Raw genomic sequence first — 23213 nt, forward strand, 5'->3', positions numbered from 1 at the left:
AGAAATATTGGTGGAGTAGATGTATTCCACAAACAGACCCAAATAGTGACAAAAAAAATAAGAATCAGAATCAGAATCAGAATCAGAATCATCTTTATTGGCCAAGTATGTAGAACACACAAGGAATTTGTCTCCGGTATAACACGCTGCATTAGTATCATCGTAAACAACAAATCATTGAACCATTTTAGAGTAACCAGTAGCAGTATTTGTAGTACAAGAAGAGTGACTACGTCAGTGACTGTTTAAGGAGTTAATGGCTAGAGGGAAGAAGCTGTTTAAGTGTCTACTGGATTTGGTGCGCATGGATCTGTAGCGTCTGCCTGAGGGGAGTAGCTGGAAAAGGTGGTGGGCAGGGTGCGGGGGATCCAGGAGGATTTTCCGTGCCCTTGTCTTGATTCTTGCAGTGTGCAAGTCCTCAAGAGTGGGTAGGGCGGTGCCAACGATTTTTTCCGCCGTCCTAACTGTCCGTTGAAGTCGGATTTTGTCCTTTTTTGTGGCGGCCCCAAACCAAACCGTGATGGAAGAACACAGGATTGATTCGATGACTGCCGTGTAGGGGAAACTATCTTCCCTTTCTGGAAAACCCAACACTGTGATTTGTGATTCATAATAAAACTTACCAACTAAAATACATCATGGAAAGAAAGAAAAATAGCTCCTCCTACTGCAGCGAATGTGGATGAAAATGTGCATCACTTGCTCTTAGAGGTGCGCATGACCAAGGTGCCTTTGAACAAGACACCAACGCTCCCACCAATCCGCAACAACTCAGCCCGACCCGCGACAAACTATTCCGTCCAGTTTCGCTCGACCCTCCTCTGTCCCACGCTCAACTGTGGCCAAACACATTCATGCATGTCATCACTTTGTAATACTGCGATACCACATGACCGCAGCACCCATCACACGCGCCACCGACGGCTAATTTAGTGTCTTCATTTAACCCTTTAAACCGAGGGCAACTTTGCCAAAAACGCCTATGGAAAGGTGCACCCAAAGTAAATTTGTAGCTATTCTTGAACCATTTGGAGTATCAGCATTGTTTTGGTCTCTTCTTGAAATATTCCAAATGTTATTATTATGAATATTTCTCCCATACAATAAGAATGTGTGTAAGTGCTCCTGTCACTGAACTATGGATGTTCGAAAACAGACAAAAAAGGCGAATCTTATGTTCGTCTAATTTCTTTTCACAATATCTGCCTTGAAAATGGATTTAGAATGTTGATTAGGACATGAAAACACGACAGGATCAAAGCTTAAGTCTCCCCAAGCTTCGGTTCAAATTTGACAATTGTAACATGTACGGTGCCATTCAAATCTCCAGAAACTCAGCTTTTAAAAGATGTATAACATGTTCATACATGACGACGTGCATCAGCGATTTGTTTTGACAGATGACGCGGGGTCCTTGGCGGGGCCCTCCGAGCTTTAATCCAAGTTACTTCATGGAGAAGGTATGAGGTGACAGTGCTTAAACAACCTCCACTGTACTGTACAGTGTACACTGCTGGATAACAACTCCACAAAAAACAAACAAACAAAAACAACCCCAAAGCGAAACAAAATAAAAACAAACAAAATAAACCCCAGCCACCTCTTAAGACAGGGGTGTCAAACTCATTTTTGTCGCGGGCCACATTTTAGTTACCATTTTCCTTGGAGGGCCGTTTTGACTGAAACCAAATAAAGAAGTCAAAAATAAATGTTTATTCACTGCTTGTTTAAGTTACTGTAATGGGTTTGGTAACAAGAAAATGCTGACAGTATCACTCTTATTTATTACAAATGAGAATTTGAGAATTTTGGTAGCGATTTTAGCAAGCATCATGAACGCTAACTTCTTTGATTTGCTTTCGCGGGCCACATAAAATGATGTGGCGGCTCCGATCTGGCCTTGAATTTGACACGTGTTTTAAGAGGAGATGAACGAAACATCAACAGCTTTGTTCCATGACTTTGCTTGCCTTTAAGAAAATCTGTACAATTAAACATTCATATGAAAAAGCCAACGCTATAAATAAGTTCAACAACAGTGCCGAGATTGTTGAGACACTGACAGGGCTACAAATGGCATTTACTTAAGGGAAAGAAAAGTGGAAAGCCGCAGAGAGACCCCAGGACTGAATTCCCTTTGCGGATGAATTTCATGATCCATCTATTGCTCCATTTCTCGATCTACCTGTTTATTTTTGGAGACTCACACATGGCAATGAGATGAGAAGACTGTAAACTACCATACGACTGCCCTCATCAGTCACTCCTGCTTGTTTTGGTGTCCAGTGGCCATGGCCAACGGATACCATACCCACCCGCATGCACGCAAGACTTCTCAACAGGGCTTTTTACCCGCGACGCTCTTGTCTGAGACCAGCCAACTGTGTGCTTTTGCAAAATCAATAATCAAAATGTCCCCCACCCCCGCCTTGGTACGATGCTTCTTGCCAACTAGCTTTTGGCACATGAATACAGGACCACTTCTTGTTATGTAATGTATTTGAACATGGAATCTCTCATTATTCCAAGCACTCTCTGACCCAACATACTGACGCCTGGTTTTCATGTCCTCATTAGCATCTCTGTGCGAACACCGACTCTTGGTCATTGGCTTTCTCACAAGCCTCCACCTTCACTGTGAGGGCACGGTACAAACGCCCTTGTCTTTTAAGTATTGAACCTTTGACGTTAAAAGCAGCATAATAACAAATATATCCAAGAACATAAATGTATCACAACAACCATGTCAATTGAACGTAATTATTCAGAAAACTTCCTACTCCCTTGAACATAATAACTGTGTTGAATGAAGATTGATTTCTTTCTTTTTACTTTTTTTATCTACCTTATTTTCTGTCAAATTATTACTGTATATATGTTTTATGTTCAATAAACAAACAAACAAACAAACAAACAAACAAAACAATAGACAAAAGTCAGTTGCAATGGCACAATTTTTTAAAAAATGGCAGAGGTTTAGCAAATCTTACACAGGTGCAGCACAATGCTACATAATTATAATTTGTGGTACTCATTCCACAGATGCAGTTTTTCACAAATGAGGTTTAATTTAAAGAATAAATAAACAGACTTTCCAATGTTATAAAAACTTAATAATTCAATTATTTATTTGCGAATTTTTTTTTTTTTTTTTTTGGTCAAGATATGTGCAAAAATAAATCAAGAGACGTATGCACCATCAATTCACATTGGTTTCTTTGCATTCAAAACATAATATCTGTCACACAGTCAAAACAATGCTGTTCTTTCATTGATCTATTGATTGATTTCCAAACTCTTTTTCCCGTTTTCAAGGTTTGCTGTGAGCTGCAACATATCCCATCTGACTTTAGGTGAAAACGGACTTCACCCTGGACTGGCAAGTTTGAGGCAGGCAACTTTGAGTGGTTGAAAGAAAATTAGCCCTCGCATTTTGCCACTGAGAATGAAGTGGAATACCAGCAAACTTTTCCTGTGCCGATCATCGAGATAACAGGACTTAGCTGGTCAAAACAAGGAGCTTGCCAGTGACGACATTTTCAAAACAAAAATAACTGCATCACCCAATCAGTGCCAAGTATTGTACTGAGGGTTATACTTGGTCTCCTTTTAGTTACATTTACTATTTATGAAGCAGATGCAGCAATTGCTAGCAGCCAATACGACCATAACAAAAGCACAACAAATCTGGGTTACCTGACACCATGAAGGTAGAATAACACAAAAAAGACCTCAACTGACCTGTACCACTCTGTGTAAAGTAGGCATACCTGTCAACTTGTACGTTTTCCCCATATTTTATAAGTTTTTTTATCATTTCAAATCATGTGTGGCGTATTACAACTTTTATACGGGGAAAAACAAAAAACAATTGTGAACCGATCTCACAAAGACCATTTTGGCTCAAATCCAGATCGTCTCACCTGCTGGTAGCCAACGACAACGCCGTCGTCGGTCGCTACTATTGTCACGGCAAACCAGCAAAGGTAATCCTCAATCGTATATTTTTTTCATCGCTGCGTACGGTCGGATTGATAAAGCAGGATGTGCGTACCGTGCATGCGCGGTAAGCCGTTGTACGGGTTTTAGTTGCTTTGTCAGGGGAATCCTAATCATTTATAAGGGCAGCTATTAGCCGAGGTTGACAGGTATTAGTAGGATGCTTTGTTTTGATAATATCTGCCGATGGAAACTTTTTTTTCCCCTCCACATCGTCATTCTACTTCGACCATCAAGGTCAGGGTGAAAACTTACTGTCACTACTCTGAAGTTACGACTCTGAACTTGACAGAGAGTCATTTGGATGACTGCATTCTCTCAGAAGTATGAAAAAGAGCTTTAAAGTGGCTTTAATGAACATCTTGCTCACCTTCACGCTGCTCCTGGGACCCCTCAAGTGTATGACAAAATGATACGATGTTGTGTGAAGTGAAGCAACAGTCTCTCACCTTGGCACTACAGGTCCTCATACAAGGAAGGATGTGATTTATCAGGGATGGTGGACCAAGGATAAAGCCAACTGGAGGGAAGGGAAGTGTCATTATTTATGGAGAGATGTGACAGAAGACAGGCAAGGCTGCGGAAACTCCATCACACCTAGAGGGACTCACTTAAGATAACAGGCTGTCAAGCACAGGGTTGGCTGTGACTTCGAAGTCATATTATGAGCATTTTAATAGAGGATTTAGGTGCAAACGAGCTGTATAGGTGAGAAACTGTAACATCACAAGTTGACAGTTTTAACTTCTGATATCAACTCGTGAACTAACTGCGAAACTGCAATTATCCAATCAGGATAAAAGATTTTGTGGGTAAATATTGAATATCAAAGCTTTATTTTTTGAACATGTTCAAATTTGATGTGTTTAGAGTATTACATTGCTTCTCAATTATTTTCTGTCATGTCTCGCGCCCCACACACCTGTGCGACTATAAATAGTATCATTTGTCCATGAAATTGTTGTAAGTACACCTCTGCATAACACTGTATCCTTTTTAACGTGTAAGAGAATAAAAAAATAAAGAAATATGGACGAACTCAAAACAAATAAGAGCTCTATTAACTGGAACAGAAAAGATTTAAAGTGCATCTGAAATTCAAAAATAAAATAAATCCTTAATTAAACTGTAAACATTTTTATACTGGCCATGTCAAACCATACAATACTTAAAAATAAAATGACATAAAATCAATAAATAATAATGCATTCAAACTGATCACCAACATTAACTCAGGAGCACAATATTAAAAAAAACTTTAACTTGCAAAACAAAAACATTAAAGAATTTGTGCTTTTTTTTTTTAATCAAAGATGATGTCTGGATTAATGGCTACAATGAGCACGTTTTGCAATGCACAGCTTTTCGAAGCGAGGTTTGAAGCAGGACACAGCAACTCTCGGCTCCTGCTCAATGTGTAGCTGGGGCCTGTATTTTAGTGCACTGAAGTAGCAGTCACAACGCGGGATGATTGTTGGCAATGTTGGGCACATTTTCGTCGAAAAAAAACTCAAGTGGCTGATCAGCGTGCAATGTCTTTAAGTGACGCCTTAATTTATTTGGCTTCATGCTGTCCGCTGCCAACATTTTTAGACACAGTAAGCACATCGGTCTTTCCTCGTCTCCCACCGTAGTCACAGTGAAGCCAAGCGCTACATACGCTTTGTCATATTTCCTCCCTTCGAATGCTCCCTGCGGACACTCTGCCAATGAGAGCGCCCCTGCCCTCTAGTGTAGCGGAGGTGCAATTGCACTTAATTCTAGGACAGTAAAAAAAAATCAAAGTAAGAAAGCGAGGTCAAACGCGCCCCCCCCTTGACGGAGCCTCGCGCCCCCAGGGGGTGCGCGCGCCACTATTTGAGAAGCACTGCAGTATCACAATATGTACCTCAAACAGTCCGAATGTTTGATCTCCTTCTTCAATGTAATATTTTGCTTTCATCCACATGCGTATCGAAAGGCCTCTAGACTAGCATCCCGCCAATAAGAAGCCCATGTTATAGTGCTCAGTGTATTTGACTTTAATAGTATAAGGTTAAGGAATCCTCTTTGTAGATAACTATAATTCATCTCACCAGACTTTTATATTTTCCTCATATATTTCAATCCATTCATTCATTGAGCTTTTCCAATCAGGTGAGCTGGAGCCTATCCCAGCTGACTTTGGTGACTTTGGGTGAGAGGCAAGTCGCCAGCCAATCACACGGCACAAATACACAAACAAGCATTCAAAATCATGTTTAGGTGAATGGTCAATTCAACATATGTACTTAAGCCAGAGCACCTGGAGAAAACCCAAGCAAGCATGAGATCATGCAGACTCATGTGAGATGCAAACACAGAACCTCAAAGCCCTGAGGCAGACATAGGCGACATTGCAGCTGGTCACAACCCATTCCTGCAAATAGCTATCATAATATCCGGGAATCTATGCTCATGTATCCCACTTGATATTCTCTGGATTTGGTTCTACAAATCATAATTTTGGAGTTCAGGGCCTGAAAATGTTTATATGTGTGCAAATTGTGTATGGATCATGTAATGCATGTGTAACGGCGACGGAGCTGGCTGGCGGCATCTTTTACACGTGTACAAATAAAACAATGCAGTGAAAAGAGGATGCTTTTTTTCTGGAATTCAGACAGATAATGTACATAGAATCTTTTCGTGTTTTTGTTTGTTCCTTTCTTGCATGAACTCACCACTTAGGGGTTGTTTCAAGTCCCTCACCTGCATTCCGAAGCTTTTTATTCCTATACACGGACAGGATGACGAGAACGTTGCCCAGGATGTCGACCACGATCGTAAAGATCAGCACGCTGGCCAGCGCAGTGGACAGTCCGGACGAGGCGCTCAGTCCGGTGCCGTTCTCATTCCCGGACAAACAAGTTGAGCCGTTCAGCTCCCTCCCCTCGAAACCCATCTCCCTTCAGGGCACGGTGACCATGGTGGAAGTGTTGCTCCCGCGTTTCAGTGGGGCTTGAAAGCAATCAAAGTTAAAAAAAATATAAATAAAAACACGCACAAAAACTTAGCCGGAGGGCGCCTGGAACTTCCTGCTCGTCGGGACCCAAAAGCACGGTCCGACATGTGTACTGTTGGAACAGCAGCAATAGCGACAATTTGACGCCATTAAGGGGAATAAGTTGGCAGTCGAAGTGGTAAATGCTACAGAAGGGTCCGTGTGGTCCTCGTGTGTCACCGAAGGTCCTCCCAGTCCACCACGGTACCAAAAAACGCTGCTTAGAGGGGTCATATGAGACCCCCGGTGCGTAATGGAAGGATGCGATCGAGCCTCATCACTCATGCACACGGAGCCTGAGTCCCGTGTTGGCTTTTTCTACAATCCGAATAAAGACTGCACTTGTGTTCACGCTCTCTGAGCGAGATGACTGCGCCGTTCACCACAAGCGTGCGCGTGTGTGGCGCGCTGTGCGTCCTGACAAGTCCACGGAGTACCCCACCCAATGCCCCCCGCCCCCTCCCAACCGATGAGATCTCGCAGGTCAAGAGGCGATTTCATTATGTGGTGTAAAAAACATTTAGAGATTATTGATCTCCACCGCACGTAACAAGCAAATGGCGCCTTCGTGTGTCCGCAAGAAATTCTTACAACTGCCAAAATGGGAGGAGGTGTGAGGGATTGCCTTAAAACTAAGTGGTTTCACGGATTAGAAGTAAATACACTAAATTTATAGAGAAGGATATCGGCATCAGAATGCAGACTCATTGCCGAGGCGCCCAGAGGTAACAAGTCCACCTGCCACCACTGAAAACCCTTCTGTCATCCCGTTCGTTGCCTTTTCATGTCGTCACAAAACCCAGCTATGTGTGCACCGCCGATCTTCAGCCGGAACCAGAACCAATACCCCATCAGCCGGTTCCAAACCAGTGCGAAGGATGCCCCTCATCGACTTTCCAGCTTTCCACCAGTGGATTGGAGCTGCAGGAGAAGCAACAGCAGGACCCGATCCTGGCGGAGGTCATCAGATGGAAGACCAAAGGCTACAAACCCCCACTATGGAGGATGAAAAACAGACCCGCTGCAGAGAAGTCACTCTGGCGTGAATACAGAAGGCTCACCTTTCACAATGAGCTGCTCTGTTGGAAAGTCCATAACCGAACATCCAAGTCAGTAGTCTATCAGGTTATCATACCGCAAGAGTTGCAGGAAGACGTCTTCAAGCTGCTCCATGGTAATCCTGTGGCAGGCCATTTGTCAGCGGAGAAGGTTCTGCAACATGCTCAGGTATTGTGCTACTGGCCATTCATGTCCCGGGATATTCGTCAGTGGTGCAAGAAGTGTGTGCCGTGTGACGCTCGACGCAAACCTGTCCCACATCAGAGAGCACCCATGAAGACAGTGACTGCAACCTCACCATTCCAGAAAGTGGCAGCTGACATCTTGGAATTGCCAGTCACCAGCCATGGCAACCGGTATGTGCTGGTGGTTCAAGATTACTTTTCTAAATACGTCAACCTCTACGCCATTCCAGATCAAAGGCTAACAACTGTGGCCAAATGCATTTTTGAGAACTTCATCAGAGAGCATGGAATCCCGGAGAGTCTTCACACGGACCAAGGACGGCAGTTCGAGTCGGACCTCGTCAAACATCTTTGTGGTCTACTAGGAGTGAAGAAGACAAGGACCAGCCCATATCATCCACAATGTGACGGTATGGTGGAACGATTTAACCGGACACTCATCGACCAATTAGCTAAGACTCTTCTCCAGCAGTCTGGAGAGTGGGATGACTGCCTCAATCAGGTGGCCTTGGCCTATAACACCAGCCCTCACTCCTCTACGGGATACACCCCCTTTTTCCTGACCCATGGTCGAGAGGCACGGATGCCTGTTAATGCCCTGTTCCCCCCTGATGTGCCGTTTCCAAACTCCACGCCCGGCACTTCAGCTGACTATGCAGTACAACTGACCCGAAAGCTGCAATCTGCCTTCAGGTCTGCTACTGTGAACAGGGATCAAGCTCACGTGCGACAGAAACATCACTGTGACCAACATGTCCATCACACTCCTTACACCCCAGGGGATTACGTGTGGTTGAGTAACCCTACAACTTCACATCAAAAGCTGTCTCCACACTGGAAGGGACCTTTTGTGGTTCTGAAGTGTCTTGGATCGACTGAAGAGGAATCTGGCGTGACCTACAAGATCAAGTATCTGTTGGATCCACCTGATAAAGTCCAAACAGTCCACTACAACCGATTGCGTCCTTATCACCCTGATGTAAAGACCGTGCCTTTGGATACTTCATCAGCACCTGTGGGTCACACACCTCATCCACCCCTGGCCCTATCAGCGTTATCAGGTGCTCTACCTTTCCAGCCCTCCAGATCTTCAGTGACCCTGAGGAGATGCCTGCCTGGCCCTTTATCACATTGTCTGGCCCCATTGGAAAGGCCTCAGCCGACTGATACAGACTTACCTGTTCCCTCATCTGTGGACCAGAGACCTACCGTTCTGCCTGCAGCACTGGGTTCAAACACCGGTTCCTCTTCACGCCCAGGCCACCGCCAAGTTAAACTTCCTTCGCGTTTCAAAGACTTTGTTCTGATGTGATTGTATGTTTCTAATGCCTTTTTTTACCCACACCCCCCTGTGCAATGTTAATTTGTTGTAACCTGGATTCTACATTAAGTGATCAAAGTAGAAATGAGGACATTTCTCTGGTGGGAGGGGGAAGAATGTAAGCTTTTGTTAAATTGTTAATTATTATCATTTTATATTTAAGCATTATATTCTTTTATGTTAGTTACCTTAATTATACTCTGTTTAATACTTCCTGAAATATTCTTATGTTGCTTACATGTGATTGGGGAAGAAAAGCAGGAAGGTGGGTCATTACTGGAAGGGGGAGTGTTCGTTCGAGAGTTAGGAGGCAGCCGTTGGAAAAATTGAAAAAAAAGAAAGAGCTGTGTTCAAACGAAGTCGTCCTCTCCTTTTTGCCCATTCTAAACGTAGAGCAATCCATCTAAAACCTACGAACCCCTCAACTTAGACCATTAGCACAAACTAAAGGGATTCATAGAGTTGTATCATTTATTCTAACGTTACCAATGGTGGAAAAATATTCACTTTGTAGTTGTCAAATTGAAGTACAGTACATATGATGTAGCCTACTTGACATTTACTTTGAAGAGACACAAACTAACACAGAAGGCCATTTAGATACTCTTTCAACTGATACCCTGGCCATATTTTGAGTTCAACTGATTTTTATGTTGAACTTTTTAACTGGAAATGACACAAGATGACAAAGGTGGAAAGATGTGAAGGAAATATTACTTTTTCCTGAAACAAATAGTTACACATCTTTCACAATAATAACCAATGTTCGAAAAGAATGGACTACTGTATTCGATGGTTCTTAATAGGGGCGGAGCTACATGATTAACAGGGGTGGAGCGACGTGGTGAACAGGGGTGGCCAGAGCCACCTCTCCTCACTCCCTGGCCATCTCACTGGCCACTCCCACACCCAAGAGAAAAGTTGACATGTCATTTTTATGACTCACTTGACACTCTGTGACAATATTATTTTTCATGTAAACATCATATTTTAACATAACATGGTCAACTAATCTGAGCGTGAACTCCCCAAAAAATCTTTTTTCAAGTAAAGGACATGCATTTCCAACAGTCACTGTCTGCCAAAATCATTATGTCCGCACCAAAGCAAGAAAATAACATGGCTGAGCAGTCATTGCTTTTCATACCATCCACATTCATGGTTTCATGAAATAAAATGGATATATATATATTGGTTTGGTTTGGTTTGGTTTGTTTATTGAACATAAAACATATATACAGTAATAATTTGACAGAAAATAAGGTAGATAAAAAAAGAAAGAAATCAATCTTCATACAACACAGTTATTATGTTCAAGGGAGTAGGAAGAAGTAAAAAACTTATCTAGTCCTACCCCTATATATACCCCTATATATATATACAGTATATCTATATATATATAAATCATGCCCAACACACTCATATTACGAGTACAAAGAACTATTTTGAACAGTGAAAAATCATTACAGGGACAATTTTGAGTGTTCAATCAGCCTGCCATGCATGTTTTTGGAATGTGGGAGGAAACCGGAGTACCCGCAGAAAACCGGCGCAGGCCCAGGGAGAACATGCAAACTCCACACAGGGAGGCCAGAGCTGGAATTGAACCTGGTACTTCTGCACTGTGAGATCGACTAACCAGTGAACACCGGGCCGCTCGTGTGTGTGTGTGTGTGTGTGTGTGTGTGTGTGTGTGTATGTGTGTGTATATACTGTATATATACTGTGTATATATATATATATACAGTAACCTTTATTTGTCCCACACTGGGGAAATTTGCAGTCTACAGCAGCTAAATTAAATAAAGTGTTTCATTGCACAAGATAAATGTTTCAGAAAAGAACTGTACACAGTTCAATATAAGTGCAATATAAAATAAAGCATTCGCAACATATTTGTAGAATAAATATAATAAATTAGCAATAGCATAGAAAACACAGCGTAAGGTGGCTGTGCTATTTACAATGGCTGCAGGTTTTCACATATGTTTATTTAGCAGCCTGACAGCAGTCGGTAGGAAAGAGCGGTGGTATCTCTCCTTCTTGCAGCGCGGGTGTAACAGTCTCTGGCTGAAGGAGCTACCTAGTGCTGTCAGGGCAGGCTGGAGGGGGTAGGAGGGACTGTCCATCATAACTTTTAGTTTAGCGAGCATCCTCCTGTTGCCCACCTCCTCCAGAGTGTCCAGGGAGCAGCCCAGGACAGAACTGGCCCTCCTGACCAGTCGGTCCAGTCTCTTTCTGTCCCGGGCCGAGATGCTGCCTGACCAGCAGAGAATGTCGTAATGGATGGCCGAAGGTGTTGAATCAAGAGTGCAGAGCGGGTGATTGTAAAAATCATTTTTTTAGCTTTGTTTCTGACATCCACGTGCAGTGACAGTTGCTACGTGTTCTAAAGGTGTAAGATTAAGAACATGAATGCACAGGTAGAGCAGAAGAAAAACTATGATTCCAGCAGTATTAAACACGAGCATAAGAGCAAAACAAAACACACCATTTTACCTGCTTGCAGCTGAAATGCTCGGAAATGGAGTCACGCAAAAGTGTATTCTTCCATTCGAGCTCTTCATCCAACTCTTGCTTCATCTTTAATTCACAGTAAGAGTCATCCCTGACAATTATTAATCACTCTCTGCGAGCTGCTGTTTTCCCTACACAGCACGCATCGCCGCACAGTGCTTTTTGCACACAAAAAAGAAAAACACCTCTGATTCAGCAACACACACACACACACACACACACACACACACACACACACCACTTAACTTATTTATATTGCATGTCTCGAAAATCTCAGCAAATTTGAAAAGAAAAAGAATAACATACAGTATAAAACCAATTATTTCATCACACAAGAAAAGGGTTTGACTGGTGGTGCGTTATGAATGTGATGAACACATCAATAGAGTTTGTTGTCAGTGTTCACGTCTACTCAGCCTACTTACCAGACAGAGAATTGTGTTCATTTTCATTGATATGCGACTTACACAGTCTAGGTCAAAAGAACTGTTTTTATTTTTTATTTTTTTTGTTCTTAATTCATTTCTTTTTAAATATTTGCAATCCGCTCAAATATAATGGTTTATTTGGTTATCTCCTATGAACAGTGGTCAAGATATCTGCCTCAAAATTCTGAGGTTCAGGGTTTGGATTTTGCGCTGGTCTTTCAGTGTGACAATTCTCTCCAGACTCTTAGCTGGCCAAAAATCATGCATGTTCAGATCAATGGCAAATCTAAATGGCCTCTTGTGGCCAGATAGAGACAGCACCGCTGCCCTCTGTTTGAAATGAATTGAGAGAAGCTTTCAAGTTATGTGTGTCCTTTGTAAGTGTTCATATAAAGGCGCATGGCCCTTAACTCCTATTAGAACAGAGAGAGAGAAGGAGGTGCAAAGAGAAGATTTTCTCTATTGGTGTTAAAAGTATTCACATAAAGTAAGGTGTTTTGCACGTTGTGCATTGCATCTCATCTTAAAGTCAACAAAGAATTCAAAAATCTGTATTTTGCATTTTAGTTGTAAGGTTAATTTAAGGTAAGGTTAGTCTCGCTGATTTATTTAAAAAAAAAAAAAAAACATCGAAATGAGTTCCCCTGCCTCGAATTGAGTCAAATTATAATATGGCTGCCAAAACCTCTTAATGTGAAAATTTAGTAAATTGCACCTTTACTATTAGTCAGTCCACACGTGTGTGGGTGTTATTTTTACAAATTATCTACCAATCTAAAATGTTGAAAATGGCTTTCTTTGATGATGCAATGTTAATGGTTGAACAAAGGTGATATTTTGGGGTCTCCTGAAAATTGATGATTTGGAGGCATACAACGATTCCGCCCGACACTAGCAATAATGTTGGTTTTGAATCCCAATTTAATCCTCTTTTGTTTTGACTCAACATTTAAAAAACCTTCGTCAGGTTGGAAGTTTCAGTCTAAGATGTTCCCAAAAATGTGTTGTTTCTTTTCCATAAATGTCGGAATGAAGTTGCATTAAGATGTCCGAAAGAGTGACATTTGTCTTGCCTGACTGTTAGTTCAGCACCCCTCAATCTCTGGCCCGAGAATGGGCCCTGGGTAGCTCATGATCAGTTTGAAAAGGTCCGCAGCTGGAAACCGCTGGTGCCATTAACAACCACAAGGGGGAGTTAAAGTTTTATCTCAGAATAGTGTGTTATGTTGGGCAAAACATTAAGTCTATTATGAACCTACAATGCATGTTTTTGAAATGTGGGAAGAAACCCCCACAAGCACAGGGAGAACATGCACACAGAAGGGCCACAGCCTGAATTCGAACCCACGACCACAGAACTGTGAGGCGGATGCGCTAACCACTCATCACCAAGCCACCATTTGTGTTACATGTAATTTTAAAATGTATAATGAATGCACTCAATTTAGTGCCTGATCAATATGCTGATTGGAATAAAAACATCAAAAAAAATTTTTAAATCAATTTTTTATAGTGCTGTCTTGTGTTGGAAAAAAGAACAGTTTGAAATGTATTAACTCAGATTTATTTTTCTCTCAATGTGCAAAACCAGACTCTACATTTCCAACAACCTCTCTATACACGACTTCATTTACCATTCACATACCGCTTTCACATTCCGGGGTGCCTTGAATATCTGAAAATCTGTCTTTGTCCATCACAAACCTTATTGTAGTGCACATTAAATCATATGGCCCGGATTGTCAGTTCATCACTTGAACACAAAATGTGACAAAATGATAATCTAAGGCACTAAAAGTCTTATCCGTGTTTTCCAGCTGAAGCATAAAAATATTTGCAACAAAGACATTTATTATTTTGGGAATACATTTAGCAACATAAGAGAAAGCACACTGATGATGGGGAAAGAACATTGGCACATAATGCATCGCATCACTCGTTACCAAAAATATAAGCGCAGTATGCAGTCTATTTGTTAAGATGATGATTAGACAGCGTAGCTTTGTTGGTCGCCTCCAGAGATGATTAACATACAAAATCCCATAGGCACAATGATGTCCTCTTATGGCTAATCTGTAGTTGGCATCCAACCATGCCTGAGAAAAGGGGAGACGAGCGCTTCCATGCCAACAGTTATCATGGCCGATATGTTTTGATCACATCTTTGATGGGCCTCCTGCATATCGGGCAGCAGGCGTTGATCTGCCTCTTGAGCTTCAGTCCGCAGTCGTTGCACAGGCACATGTGGCCGCACGTGTAGATGACCGTGTCCACTTCTTGATCGAAGCAAATGGTGCATTCCCCGTTCTTTTCACAAGAGGGCCAATCGGAGCCAGCCAAACCGGGAGAGACGGGAGGGCTGAGAGGGGAGCTGGGAGCAGTCACTATGTAGAAGAAGAGAAAATGTTTAGTATGTATACTGCTCCCAATTCTTCTTTGTACTTTCCAAAAGTCGGGGATGCTCTATGGCACTGTGCTGCCTCTCACAGGTCAGTCTTGGTACTACGACAGGCATCTGGTTTGGAGGACGAAATTAATGATTGCCAGTGGGGACATTGTTGTGTGTGTGATGTAAGTGTTGGTCATCTGAAGTACCCCACACAGTGTAGCAGCACTAAACACGAACATGCCATTTTTTTCCTGGTCATACAGTAAGTGGAGTCTCACATTTTAAAATTGCATACGAGATTAAAAGTTAAACATCGCCATGTGTGCACACCGGTTTAGCTGATACACTTTCCTACCCAGCAATAGATAATGTACCATAGGTGTGTTGTTCTCACCCAGAGAGGATTCAGACGCAGAGGAGGATCTGTTGACACTGAAGGCCAGATCTGAATCGCTGTCATCTGGACTGCTGCTCTGGGAGGTACCGGGAGATGTGGAGGGAGGACTCGGCTGTATCGTTCCTGGTCGCAAAGATAAAGACAGTAATGAAGAGGTATGCGGAGATACAGAATAGGAAGTGCATGTTTTTCCCCTGATGCAAGCGCAGCTTTTGAACTGGTAAAATTGCTCATATTGTTTATTATGTCTTAAAGTTAGACTGGGAGGGTTTTTTCTTTTTATTTGACGCTAATGATTTTGGATCTCAAAATATGGTCCGCAGATGATGGGAATTTTAGGGAGGTTTGTGGGACTCGCACGGAAAAATGAGCACTTAAAAACTGAGATTGCTCAGCCATAAATGACTGAATGTGAAGTTAACGTCACATAAGGACTCTGCATTGTTTTGAACAACATAATAAGTTTGGACCCAGTATTTCATTTTAAGGCTTGCGCAACCCGTGTCCAGACTTTTTGCTTATAGAATACATTTTCTGACTTTGGGTAAAACTCTGGTCACTACCCGATTGCAGGACAACATATAAACAAACCACCATTCACACTTACAAGCGCACTTCATGGACAATTTAGAGTATTCAACCAACCTAACATGCATGTTTTTAGAATGTGGGACACTGATAAGGTCCACAGAGGAAAGTCAAGTCACAGTTTGACACCAAGGGTGCGCTCTCCCAGTGTTTTTGCCTTTGCCCGTCAGTCGCAGAAAGCTCTCTTGATCACCGACTCATTACCGGATTGTTCACTCCGCACCAATCCAAGCCTTTCCATGGATTGATCTTCCATTGCCGATCGTCTCTCCCCACTGACTTTCTTGCCTTGTCATTCTCCTGGTACTGTAATCTCTTCTGCCCCTGACCATGAGTTTTGCTACAACAACGACCTAGTGTGCGTTTTCCCCATCCTGCTATGTGTGGATCATGCAGCATGGCATGACCTGACCCCAACCCCCTTCCCAATCTTTAAATCTTTGTCTGGATTTAAAAGACGTTGAAGTGAACTGCGTTGCTACTTGTTAGTGATCAAATCTTAACTCTTCCCGTGGTCCAATGTGCTGCATTTGGGTTCTACACGAGCTCATGTCAGGCTGAGATTCAAACACAGAAACACAATACTGCGAGGCAGCTGTCCGAACCGCTCGGCCTCTGTGCAAATCCGAGTAGATAGGCAGATCAAGATCTAATTTTCGCAGTTTGATTCACAATTAGAGCTTGCCCCTACCCCAGTATCACAATGGCAATACCCATGACTGAATGTAATCGATTTGTTTGTTTTTCATTTTGAATGTGCTTTAATGACACGTGTTGATTTTGCTGGAGGGGCTAACTAGCTGTCAGCAGAGAAGAGTCTTTTGCATTCAGGTTTAATGTCTCACTCAGCCTTGTTCAGGTCATTGTGCCCGCTGCTGAATGTCGAAACCTCTGCTCACTACATTGTAGTTGGGCAAACAAGTCCATTGGAAACATTGGAACTGACCCTCCGAAATGGTTTAATCTTTTGACTTAAACCACCCTCTGTGAATATTCCTGTTTTACTGTTTACTAAATCAAGCTGATATTGTTTTCCCCAACTCCAAAATGATGCAGTCCCATGAATGATTTGATGTACCACAAAATAACCTTGTACCTATGAAATGGAGAGACAAACAAACACATATAGTGTATAGCACTCTGTGACTTTATTTTACTTGGGACATTTATTTTCTTTATCTGCTGTTTAAGTCAAAATGGAACTGTTTCCCACGCCACAGGATTAAAAATAGATCAGTCCTGTCATTTTAGGTCATTCTCCGTTTTCTTTTAGCCAGGGCATATATTTCACCTTCTTTTTTATTGACTTGTTCGGTGTGAAATCTGGGCCTGTTAACTGACGAGAGCTATTCTGTAAAGTGAATGGCAACAGGTGGATACACTAGTTAAGTGTATCCTCTGCCATTGAACAGTGGAGTGTTCAATTTCTCTGCCCGTCACAGTGCACGTCAATGGCATACTGCAGCTAGGGGCACAACATACTTTCGTTGTGAAAAATTGATTTCAGACCAATTGTGCCATGAGGTATGACATGGCAAAATAGTCTGGAATCACTCTTCTCGGTGTTAGGGCCCAAATTAATCCCGTTTTCTGCTTCTAATTTTGCTTGCTTTATATACGCAAAACTTACCAAGTATCCTAAGTCTGTTGACAGCCCCATGCAGGGCGAAGAAGGCCCACAGCACCTGAGAAGAGTCCACGCAAAGCAGCCTGCCACGTCCCACTCCGTTCACCCCGTGGTGCACCTCTCCGCTGGGCAGCAGGCTGAAGCTGAGTACGTCCCCGGAGCACAGCATGGGAAAGCCGCGATGCACCACCCAGTACTCCTTACGGTCCAGCAGAACCTCGGGGTCGGCCGGCAGTTCCCCGGCGTGCAGACTCGCTGGGTCACAGGACGTCAAACCAAACAAGAGTGCCCCGAAGTAAGGCAGACCCAAATGGCCAACCTCGACATATAAAGTCTCTCCCGTGTGTAGCGGTCGATCACTGAACACAAGAGTCCGACTGCTGTCCAGAAAGTGAATACAGGCGGCCGAGCGGTCTGCGGACAGTATGATGTCGGAGCCACGAATGGGGTGAAAGTGCAAGTCGCCGTCCAGCGGGGAAGGAAGGTTGCGGATCACCCTGGAGAATCCGGTGGAGGCAGATGAGGCTGGGGTGGCGGAGGATGTGTTAGAAGAGTAGCAAGGGATTAGCTGAGTGTAAGTATTGAGCTGGATGTTGGCCATCTTGGCAGCGGCAGCCTGGTTGTTCTCCAGTTGATTGTTGCTGTAATTGGCCGAGTCGTGGCTGCTCTGGGGCAGATAAGCACTCAGGCGGGCCGCGCTCAGGCAGCTTGATCCAACGCTCTCGGCAAACGTGCTTTCTGTATTGGGAGAAGAAATGCGTGACTTTATCATATCAGGACATTTTGTGTTGTAACTCACTTGCTCTTAGACTAAAAATGTGATCTGCGTGTGTCACCGAGGCCCCTTTTGGTTTTTGTTCAGTCTACTTTCTTTTTGACATTGCTCATCGGACTGCAAGTGTGAGAAGAAGTTAAAACAACAACTTTAAGTGACGATACGATACCACGCTTTGGTAATCTGACACAATGTGGCAATTTCCTCGTAGACCCATCTGCAAATTCCACTGCTTTGGCCCGCTGTTCCCAACGGACTCATTTTAAAATCAGCAACTAAATTGCATTGACAACATTTAAATCTATGATAAACCTGTTCGACTCTCACTCAAATATAGTCCATTAGAATGTGGAGGGCACTGAATGCACTACTTTTGTTGATAAGAATGTCACTCAATCTCTATAATTCAATACACAGCTAAAAACAACACCACTGTAACTTTATTACACCCTGTCTGTACAAATCCATCCATCCAGCCATCCATCCATAGTGACATAGTCTCTCCAGCGTGTCCTGGGTCTTCCTCAGGGTCTCCTCCCAGTGGGACATGCCCGGAACACCTTACCAGGGAGGCGTGCAGGAGGCATCCGAATCAGATGCCCAAGCCACCTCATCTGGCTCCTCTCGATGTGGAGGAGAAGCGGCTCGACTCTGAGCCCCTCCCGGATGACCGAGCTTCTCACCTTATCTCTAAGGGAGAGCCCGGACACCCTGCGGAGAAAACTCATTTCGGCCGCTTGTATCCGGGATCTCGTTCTTTCGGTCACGACCCATAGCTCGTGACCATAGATGAGGGTTGGAACGTAGATCGACCGGTAAATTGAGAGCTTCGCCCTTTGGCTCAGCTCCTTCTTTACCACGACAGACCGATACAACGTCCGCATCACAGCAGACGCTGCACCGATCCGCCTGTCGATCTCTCGCTCCCTCCTGCCCTCACTCGGGAACAAGACCCCAAGATACTTAAACTCCTCCACTTGGGGCAAGATCTCCCCCCGCCGACCCAGAGGGGGCACTCCACCCTTTTCCGACTGAGGACCATGGTTTCAGATTTGAAGGTGCTGATTTTCATCCCAACCGCTTCACACTCGGCTGCGAAACGCTCCAGTGAGAGTTGGAGAGCCCCGTTTGAAGGAGCCAACAGCACCACATCATCTGCAAAAAGCAGGGATGCAATACTTAGGCCACCAAAACGGACCCCCTCAACGCTTCGGCTGCGCCTACAAATTCTGTCCATAAAGGTTATGAACAGAATCGGCGACAAAGGGCAGCCTTGGTGGAGTCCTATCCTCACTGGAAACGATTCCGACTTACTGCCGGCAATGCGAACCAAACTCTGACATCGGTGGTATAGTGACCGAACAGCCTGTATCAGTTGGTTCGGTACCCCATACCCACGAAGCACCCCCCACAGAACTCCCCGAGGGACACGGTCAAACGCCTTCTCCAAGTCCACAAAACACATGTGGACTGGTTGGACGAATTCCCACATACCCTCGAGGACCCTGCTAAGGGTGTAGAGCTGGTCCACTGTTCCACGGCCGGGACGAAAACCACACTGCTCCTCCTCAATCTGAGGCTCGACTTCCTGACGGACCCTCCTCTCCAGCACCCCTGAATAGACCTTACCAGGGAGGCTGAGGAGTGTGATCCCTCTGTAGTTGGAACACACCCTCTGGTCCCCCTTTTTAAAAAGAGGGACTACCACCCCGGTCTGCCAATCCAGAGACACTCTCCCCGTTGACCACGCGATGTTGCAGAGGCGTGTCAACCAGGACAGCCCCACAACATCCAGAGCCTCGAGGAACTCCGGGCGGATCTCATCCACCCATGGGGCCTTGCCACCGAGGAGCTTTTTAACCACATCGGTGACTTCAACCACAGAGATAGGAGAGCCCACCTCAGGGTCCTCAGACTCTGCTTCCTCCAAGGAAGACGTGTTGGTGGAGTTGAGGAGGTCTTCGAAGTACTCTGCCCACCGGTTCACAACGTCCCGAGTCAAAGTCAGCAGAAACCCATGGCCTCACCGAACTCTTCCCACACTCGGGTTTTTGCCTCGGCGACCACCGAAGCTGCGTTCCGCTTGGCCAGTCGATACCCGTCAGCTGCCTCTGGGGTCCCACAGGCCATAAAGGCTCGATAGGACTCCTTCTTCAGCTTGACGGCATCCCTTACTGCTGGTGTCCACCAGCGAGAACGGGGGTTGCCGCCACGACAGGCACCAACCACCTTACGGCCACAACTCAGATTGGCCACCTCAACAATAGAGGCACGGAACATGGTCCACTCGGACTCAATGTCCCCCGTCTCCCCCGGAACATGGGAAAAGCTCTGTTGGAGGTGGGAGTTGAAACTCCTTCTGACAGGGGATTCTGCCAGACGCTCCCAACAAACCCTCACAATACGTTTGGGTCTGCCAGGACGGACCGGCATCTTACCCCACCATCGGAGCCTACTCACCACCAGGTGGTGATCAGTTGACAGCTCTGCCCCTCTCTTCACCCGAGTGTCCAAAACATGCGGCCGCAAATCCGATGATATAACCACAAAGTCGATCATCGAACTACGGCCTAGGGTGTCCTGGTGCCAAGTGCATATATGGACACCCCTATGTTTGAACAAGGTGTTCGTTATGGACAGTCCGTGACGAGCACAGAAGTCCAATAACAAAACACCACTCGAGTTCTGATCGGGGGGGGCCGTTCCTCCCAATCACGACCCTCCAGGTCTCACTGTCATTGCCCACGTGAGCATTGAAGTCCCCCAGTAGAACAAGGGAGTCCCCAGCAGGAGTACTCTCCAGCACACCCTCCAAAGGGTGGGTATGCTGAGCTGCTGTTTGGTGCATATGCACAAACAACAGTCAGGACCCGTCCCCCCACCCGAAGGCGGAGGGAGGCAACCCTCTCGTCTACCGGTGTGAACCCCAATGTACAGGCACTGAGCCGGGGGGCAATGAGCATGCCCACACCTGCTCTGCGCCTCTCACCGTGAGCAACTCCAGAGTGGAAGAGAGTCCAACCCCTCTCGAGAGAACTGGTACCAGAACCCAGGCTGTGTGTGGAGGCAAGTCAGACTATATCCAGTCGGAACTTCTCTGCCTCACACACCAGCTCGGGCTCCTTCCCTGCCAGAGAGGTGACATTCCATGTCCCAAGAGCTAGCTTCTGCAGCCGAGGATCGGACCGCCAGGGTCCCTGCCTTTGGCTGCCGCCCAGCTCGCATTGCACCCGACCCCTTTCACCCCTCCCACGGGTCGTGAGACCATGAGAAGTGGGACCCACGTTGCCTCTTCGGGCTGAGCCCGGCTGGGCCCCATGGGTGTAGGCCCGGTCACCAGGCGCTCGCCAACGAGCCCCACCTCCAGGCCTGGCTCCAGAGGGGGGCGTCCGGGCAAGGGATACTGAGTACCATTGATTTTATTTCTCATAAGGGGCTTGTGAGCCGTGCTTTGTCTGGTCCCTCACCTAGGACCTGTTTGCCATGGGTGACCCTGCCAGGGGCATAAAGCCCCAGACAACTTTGCTCCTAGGATCATTGGGACACACAAACCCCTCCACCACGGTAAGGTGACGGCTCACGGAGGGGGCAAATCATTATTATGATCTTCATTTGAACATTGTAAACTAACTTTTTACGTCAGTCTGCCGCCGGGGCATATTCTTAGTTTCATCTCACGTTCTTTCTCTCTGAATACATTTTTCCTGAAGTTCCAAAGATCCAATGTGTTCAGTTGCCATTTCCAATCAAAAGTGTGCATGCTAACATCAAAATTGGTAATTGAGGGTCGGGTGGCAGCCAGCAACAAGCAAATTAGCGACATGGCTTTCCTTTTTGAATATTTGTCACAAAAAGCCAAAGAAAAAGCTCACTTTTATTGATTGATGCTTATTGAGCTGAGGTTTTGCATGGCAGCATTTTGAACTCTGAAGATTTATGTCGGTTTAGACGTCTTATTTTCTCCGAAATTTTGTTCGTGTACATTTAGAATGTTGACTTTGCACAGTCTGACATAATGCAGGTTGCATAATGAGCAGGGCCTTTTTTCTAGTTCAATACAAATAACAGAACATGACTCATGGGCATTTGTTACCGTTTTCATGACTTTCCTTTCCTATGATCAACTCACTACACTGCGGCATTGAAAAGGTTTCATTACACAAGTGCTGTAAACTAATCTGGCACTAGTCGTGTCTGATTTGACTTATGGTCCATTCCTTTATGACTATTTCTAGTGATGGCGTATAGCAGATGAGCGCACTGGCTCCTCACCAAAGCTCCTGGGATCTGCCGCCTTGACCAAACATGGCCATAGCTCCTGTCAGACTGAATATAAACACAGTAAGGGAGGGAACTGCAAGGCAGGCGGTGGTGGGAATAAAAGGAAACACAAAGGGGCCCAAAGAAAGCGCAGTAAAGAAATGGCAAAAGTCTGCTGAAGGAGCCATTAAGAGTGAGAGAGGTTCAACAAAATGGAGGCTTGATATCTCCTATATGTTGTTGCTCACTCAATGATGCTCCTACCTAAAGTTGACATTGGAACTGGGCAGCGCAGCTGCTCTCTGTCCTCTCTGGAAGCTTCTTAAATTAGCTCTTTAGATATTGACACTATGTAAATATGGTCCTGAGGTTTAGCTGGCATCAAAGCCATTTTCAACCTACAAAGGCTGTCATGTTGACCTTTTATGTTGTCTAAGTATTTGTTTGAAGTATCTGGAAAACAAAAATATGCTCACGTTCCTTTGCCATCATTCCTCATGAAGTGATTACAGAGTAGCCGTAAAAAAATGAATTTCCCTTGCACATTCCCCAACAAGATAATTAGATGTGTTTCCGGATTCAAAGGATGATACGCTTGAAAAGGTTGAAGGAGAGAAGCGTGCTGCCTGTTTGTAAACAATTAGTT

General features: G+C 44.7%; 2 protein-coding genes across 4 annotated transcripts in view; both read right to left on the bottom strand.

Annotated features, from left to right (window-relative positions):
* Positions 1-7355, bottom strand: part of mtnr1c (melatonin receptor 1C) — a 28313-nt gene extending 20958 nt beyond the window's left edge. The window contains exon 1 of the mRNA XM_086105732.1: positions 6730-7355. Coding sequence (XP_085961858.1) covers positions 6730-6922 — 193 coding nt within the window. The 5' untranslated portion in view covers positions 6923-7355. The remainder of the gene's footprint in view (positions 1-6729) is intronic.
* Positions 7356-14079: 6724 nt separating this feature from the next.
* Positions 14080-23213, bottom strand: part of neurl1b (neuralized E3 ubiquitin protein ligase 1B) — a 44477-nt gene continuing 35343 nt past the window's right edge. For all 3 annotated transcript variants that reach the window (XM_086105735.1, XM_086105733.1, XM_086105734.1), the window contains 3 exons: positions 17536-18270; positions 15315-15440; positions 14080-14915 (listed from right to left, as the gene is read on the bottom strand). In XM_086105735.1, coding sequence (XP_085961861.1) covers positions 14668-14915; positions 15315-15440; positions 17536-18270 — 1109 coding nt within the window. In that variant the 3' untranslated portion in view covers positions 14080-14667. The remainder of the gene's footprint in view (positions 14916-15314; positions 15441-17535; positions 18271-23213) is intronic.

This window comes from Hippocampus guttulatus, chromosome 2, assembly GCF_054856545.1.
Source record: "Hippocampus guttulatus isolate MCC_2025c chromosome 2, RoL_Hgut_1.0, whole genome shotgun sequence".
In the NCBI taxonomy this organism is placed as follows: domain Eukaryota; kingdom Metazoa; phylum Chordata; class Actinopteri; order Syngnathiformes; family Syngnathidae; genus Hippocampus; species Hippocampus guttulatus.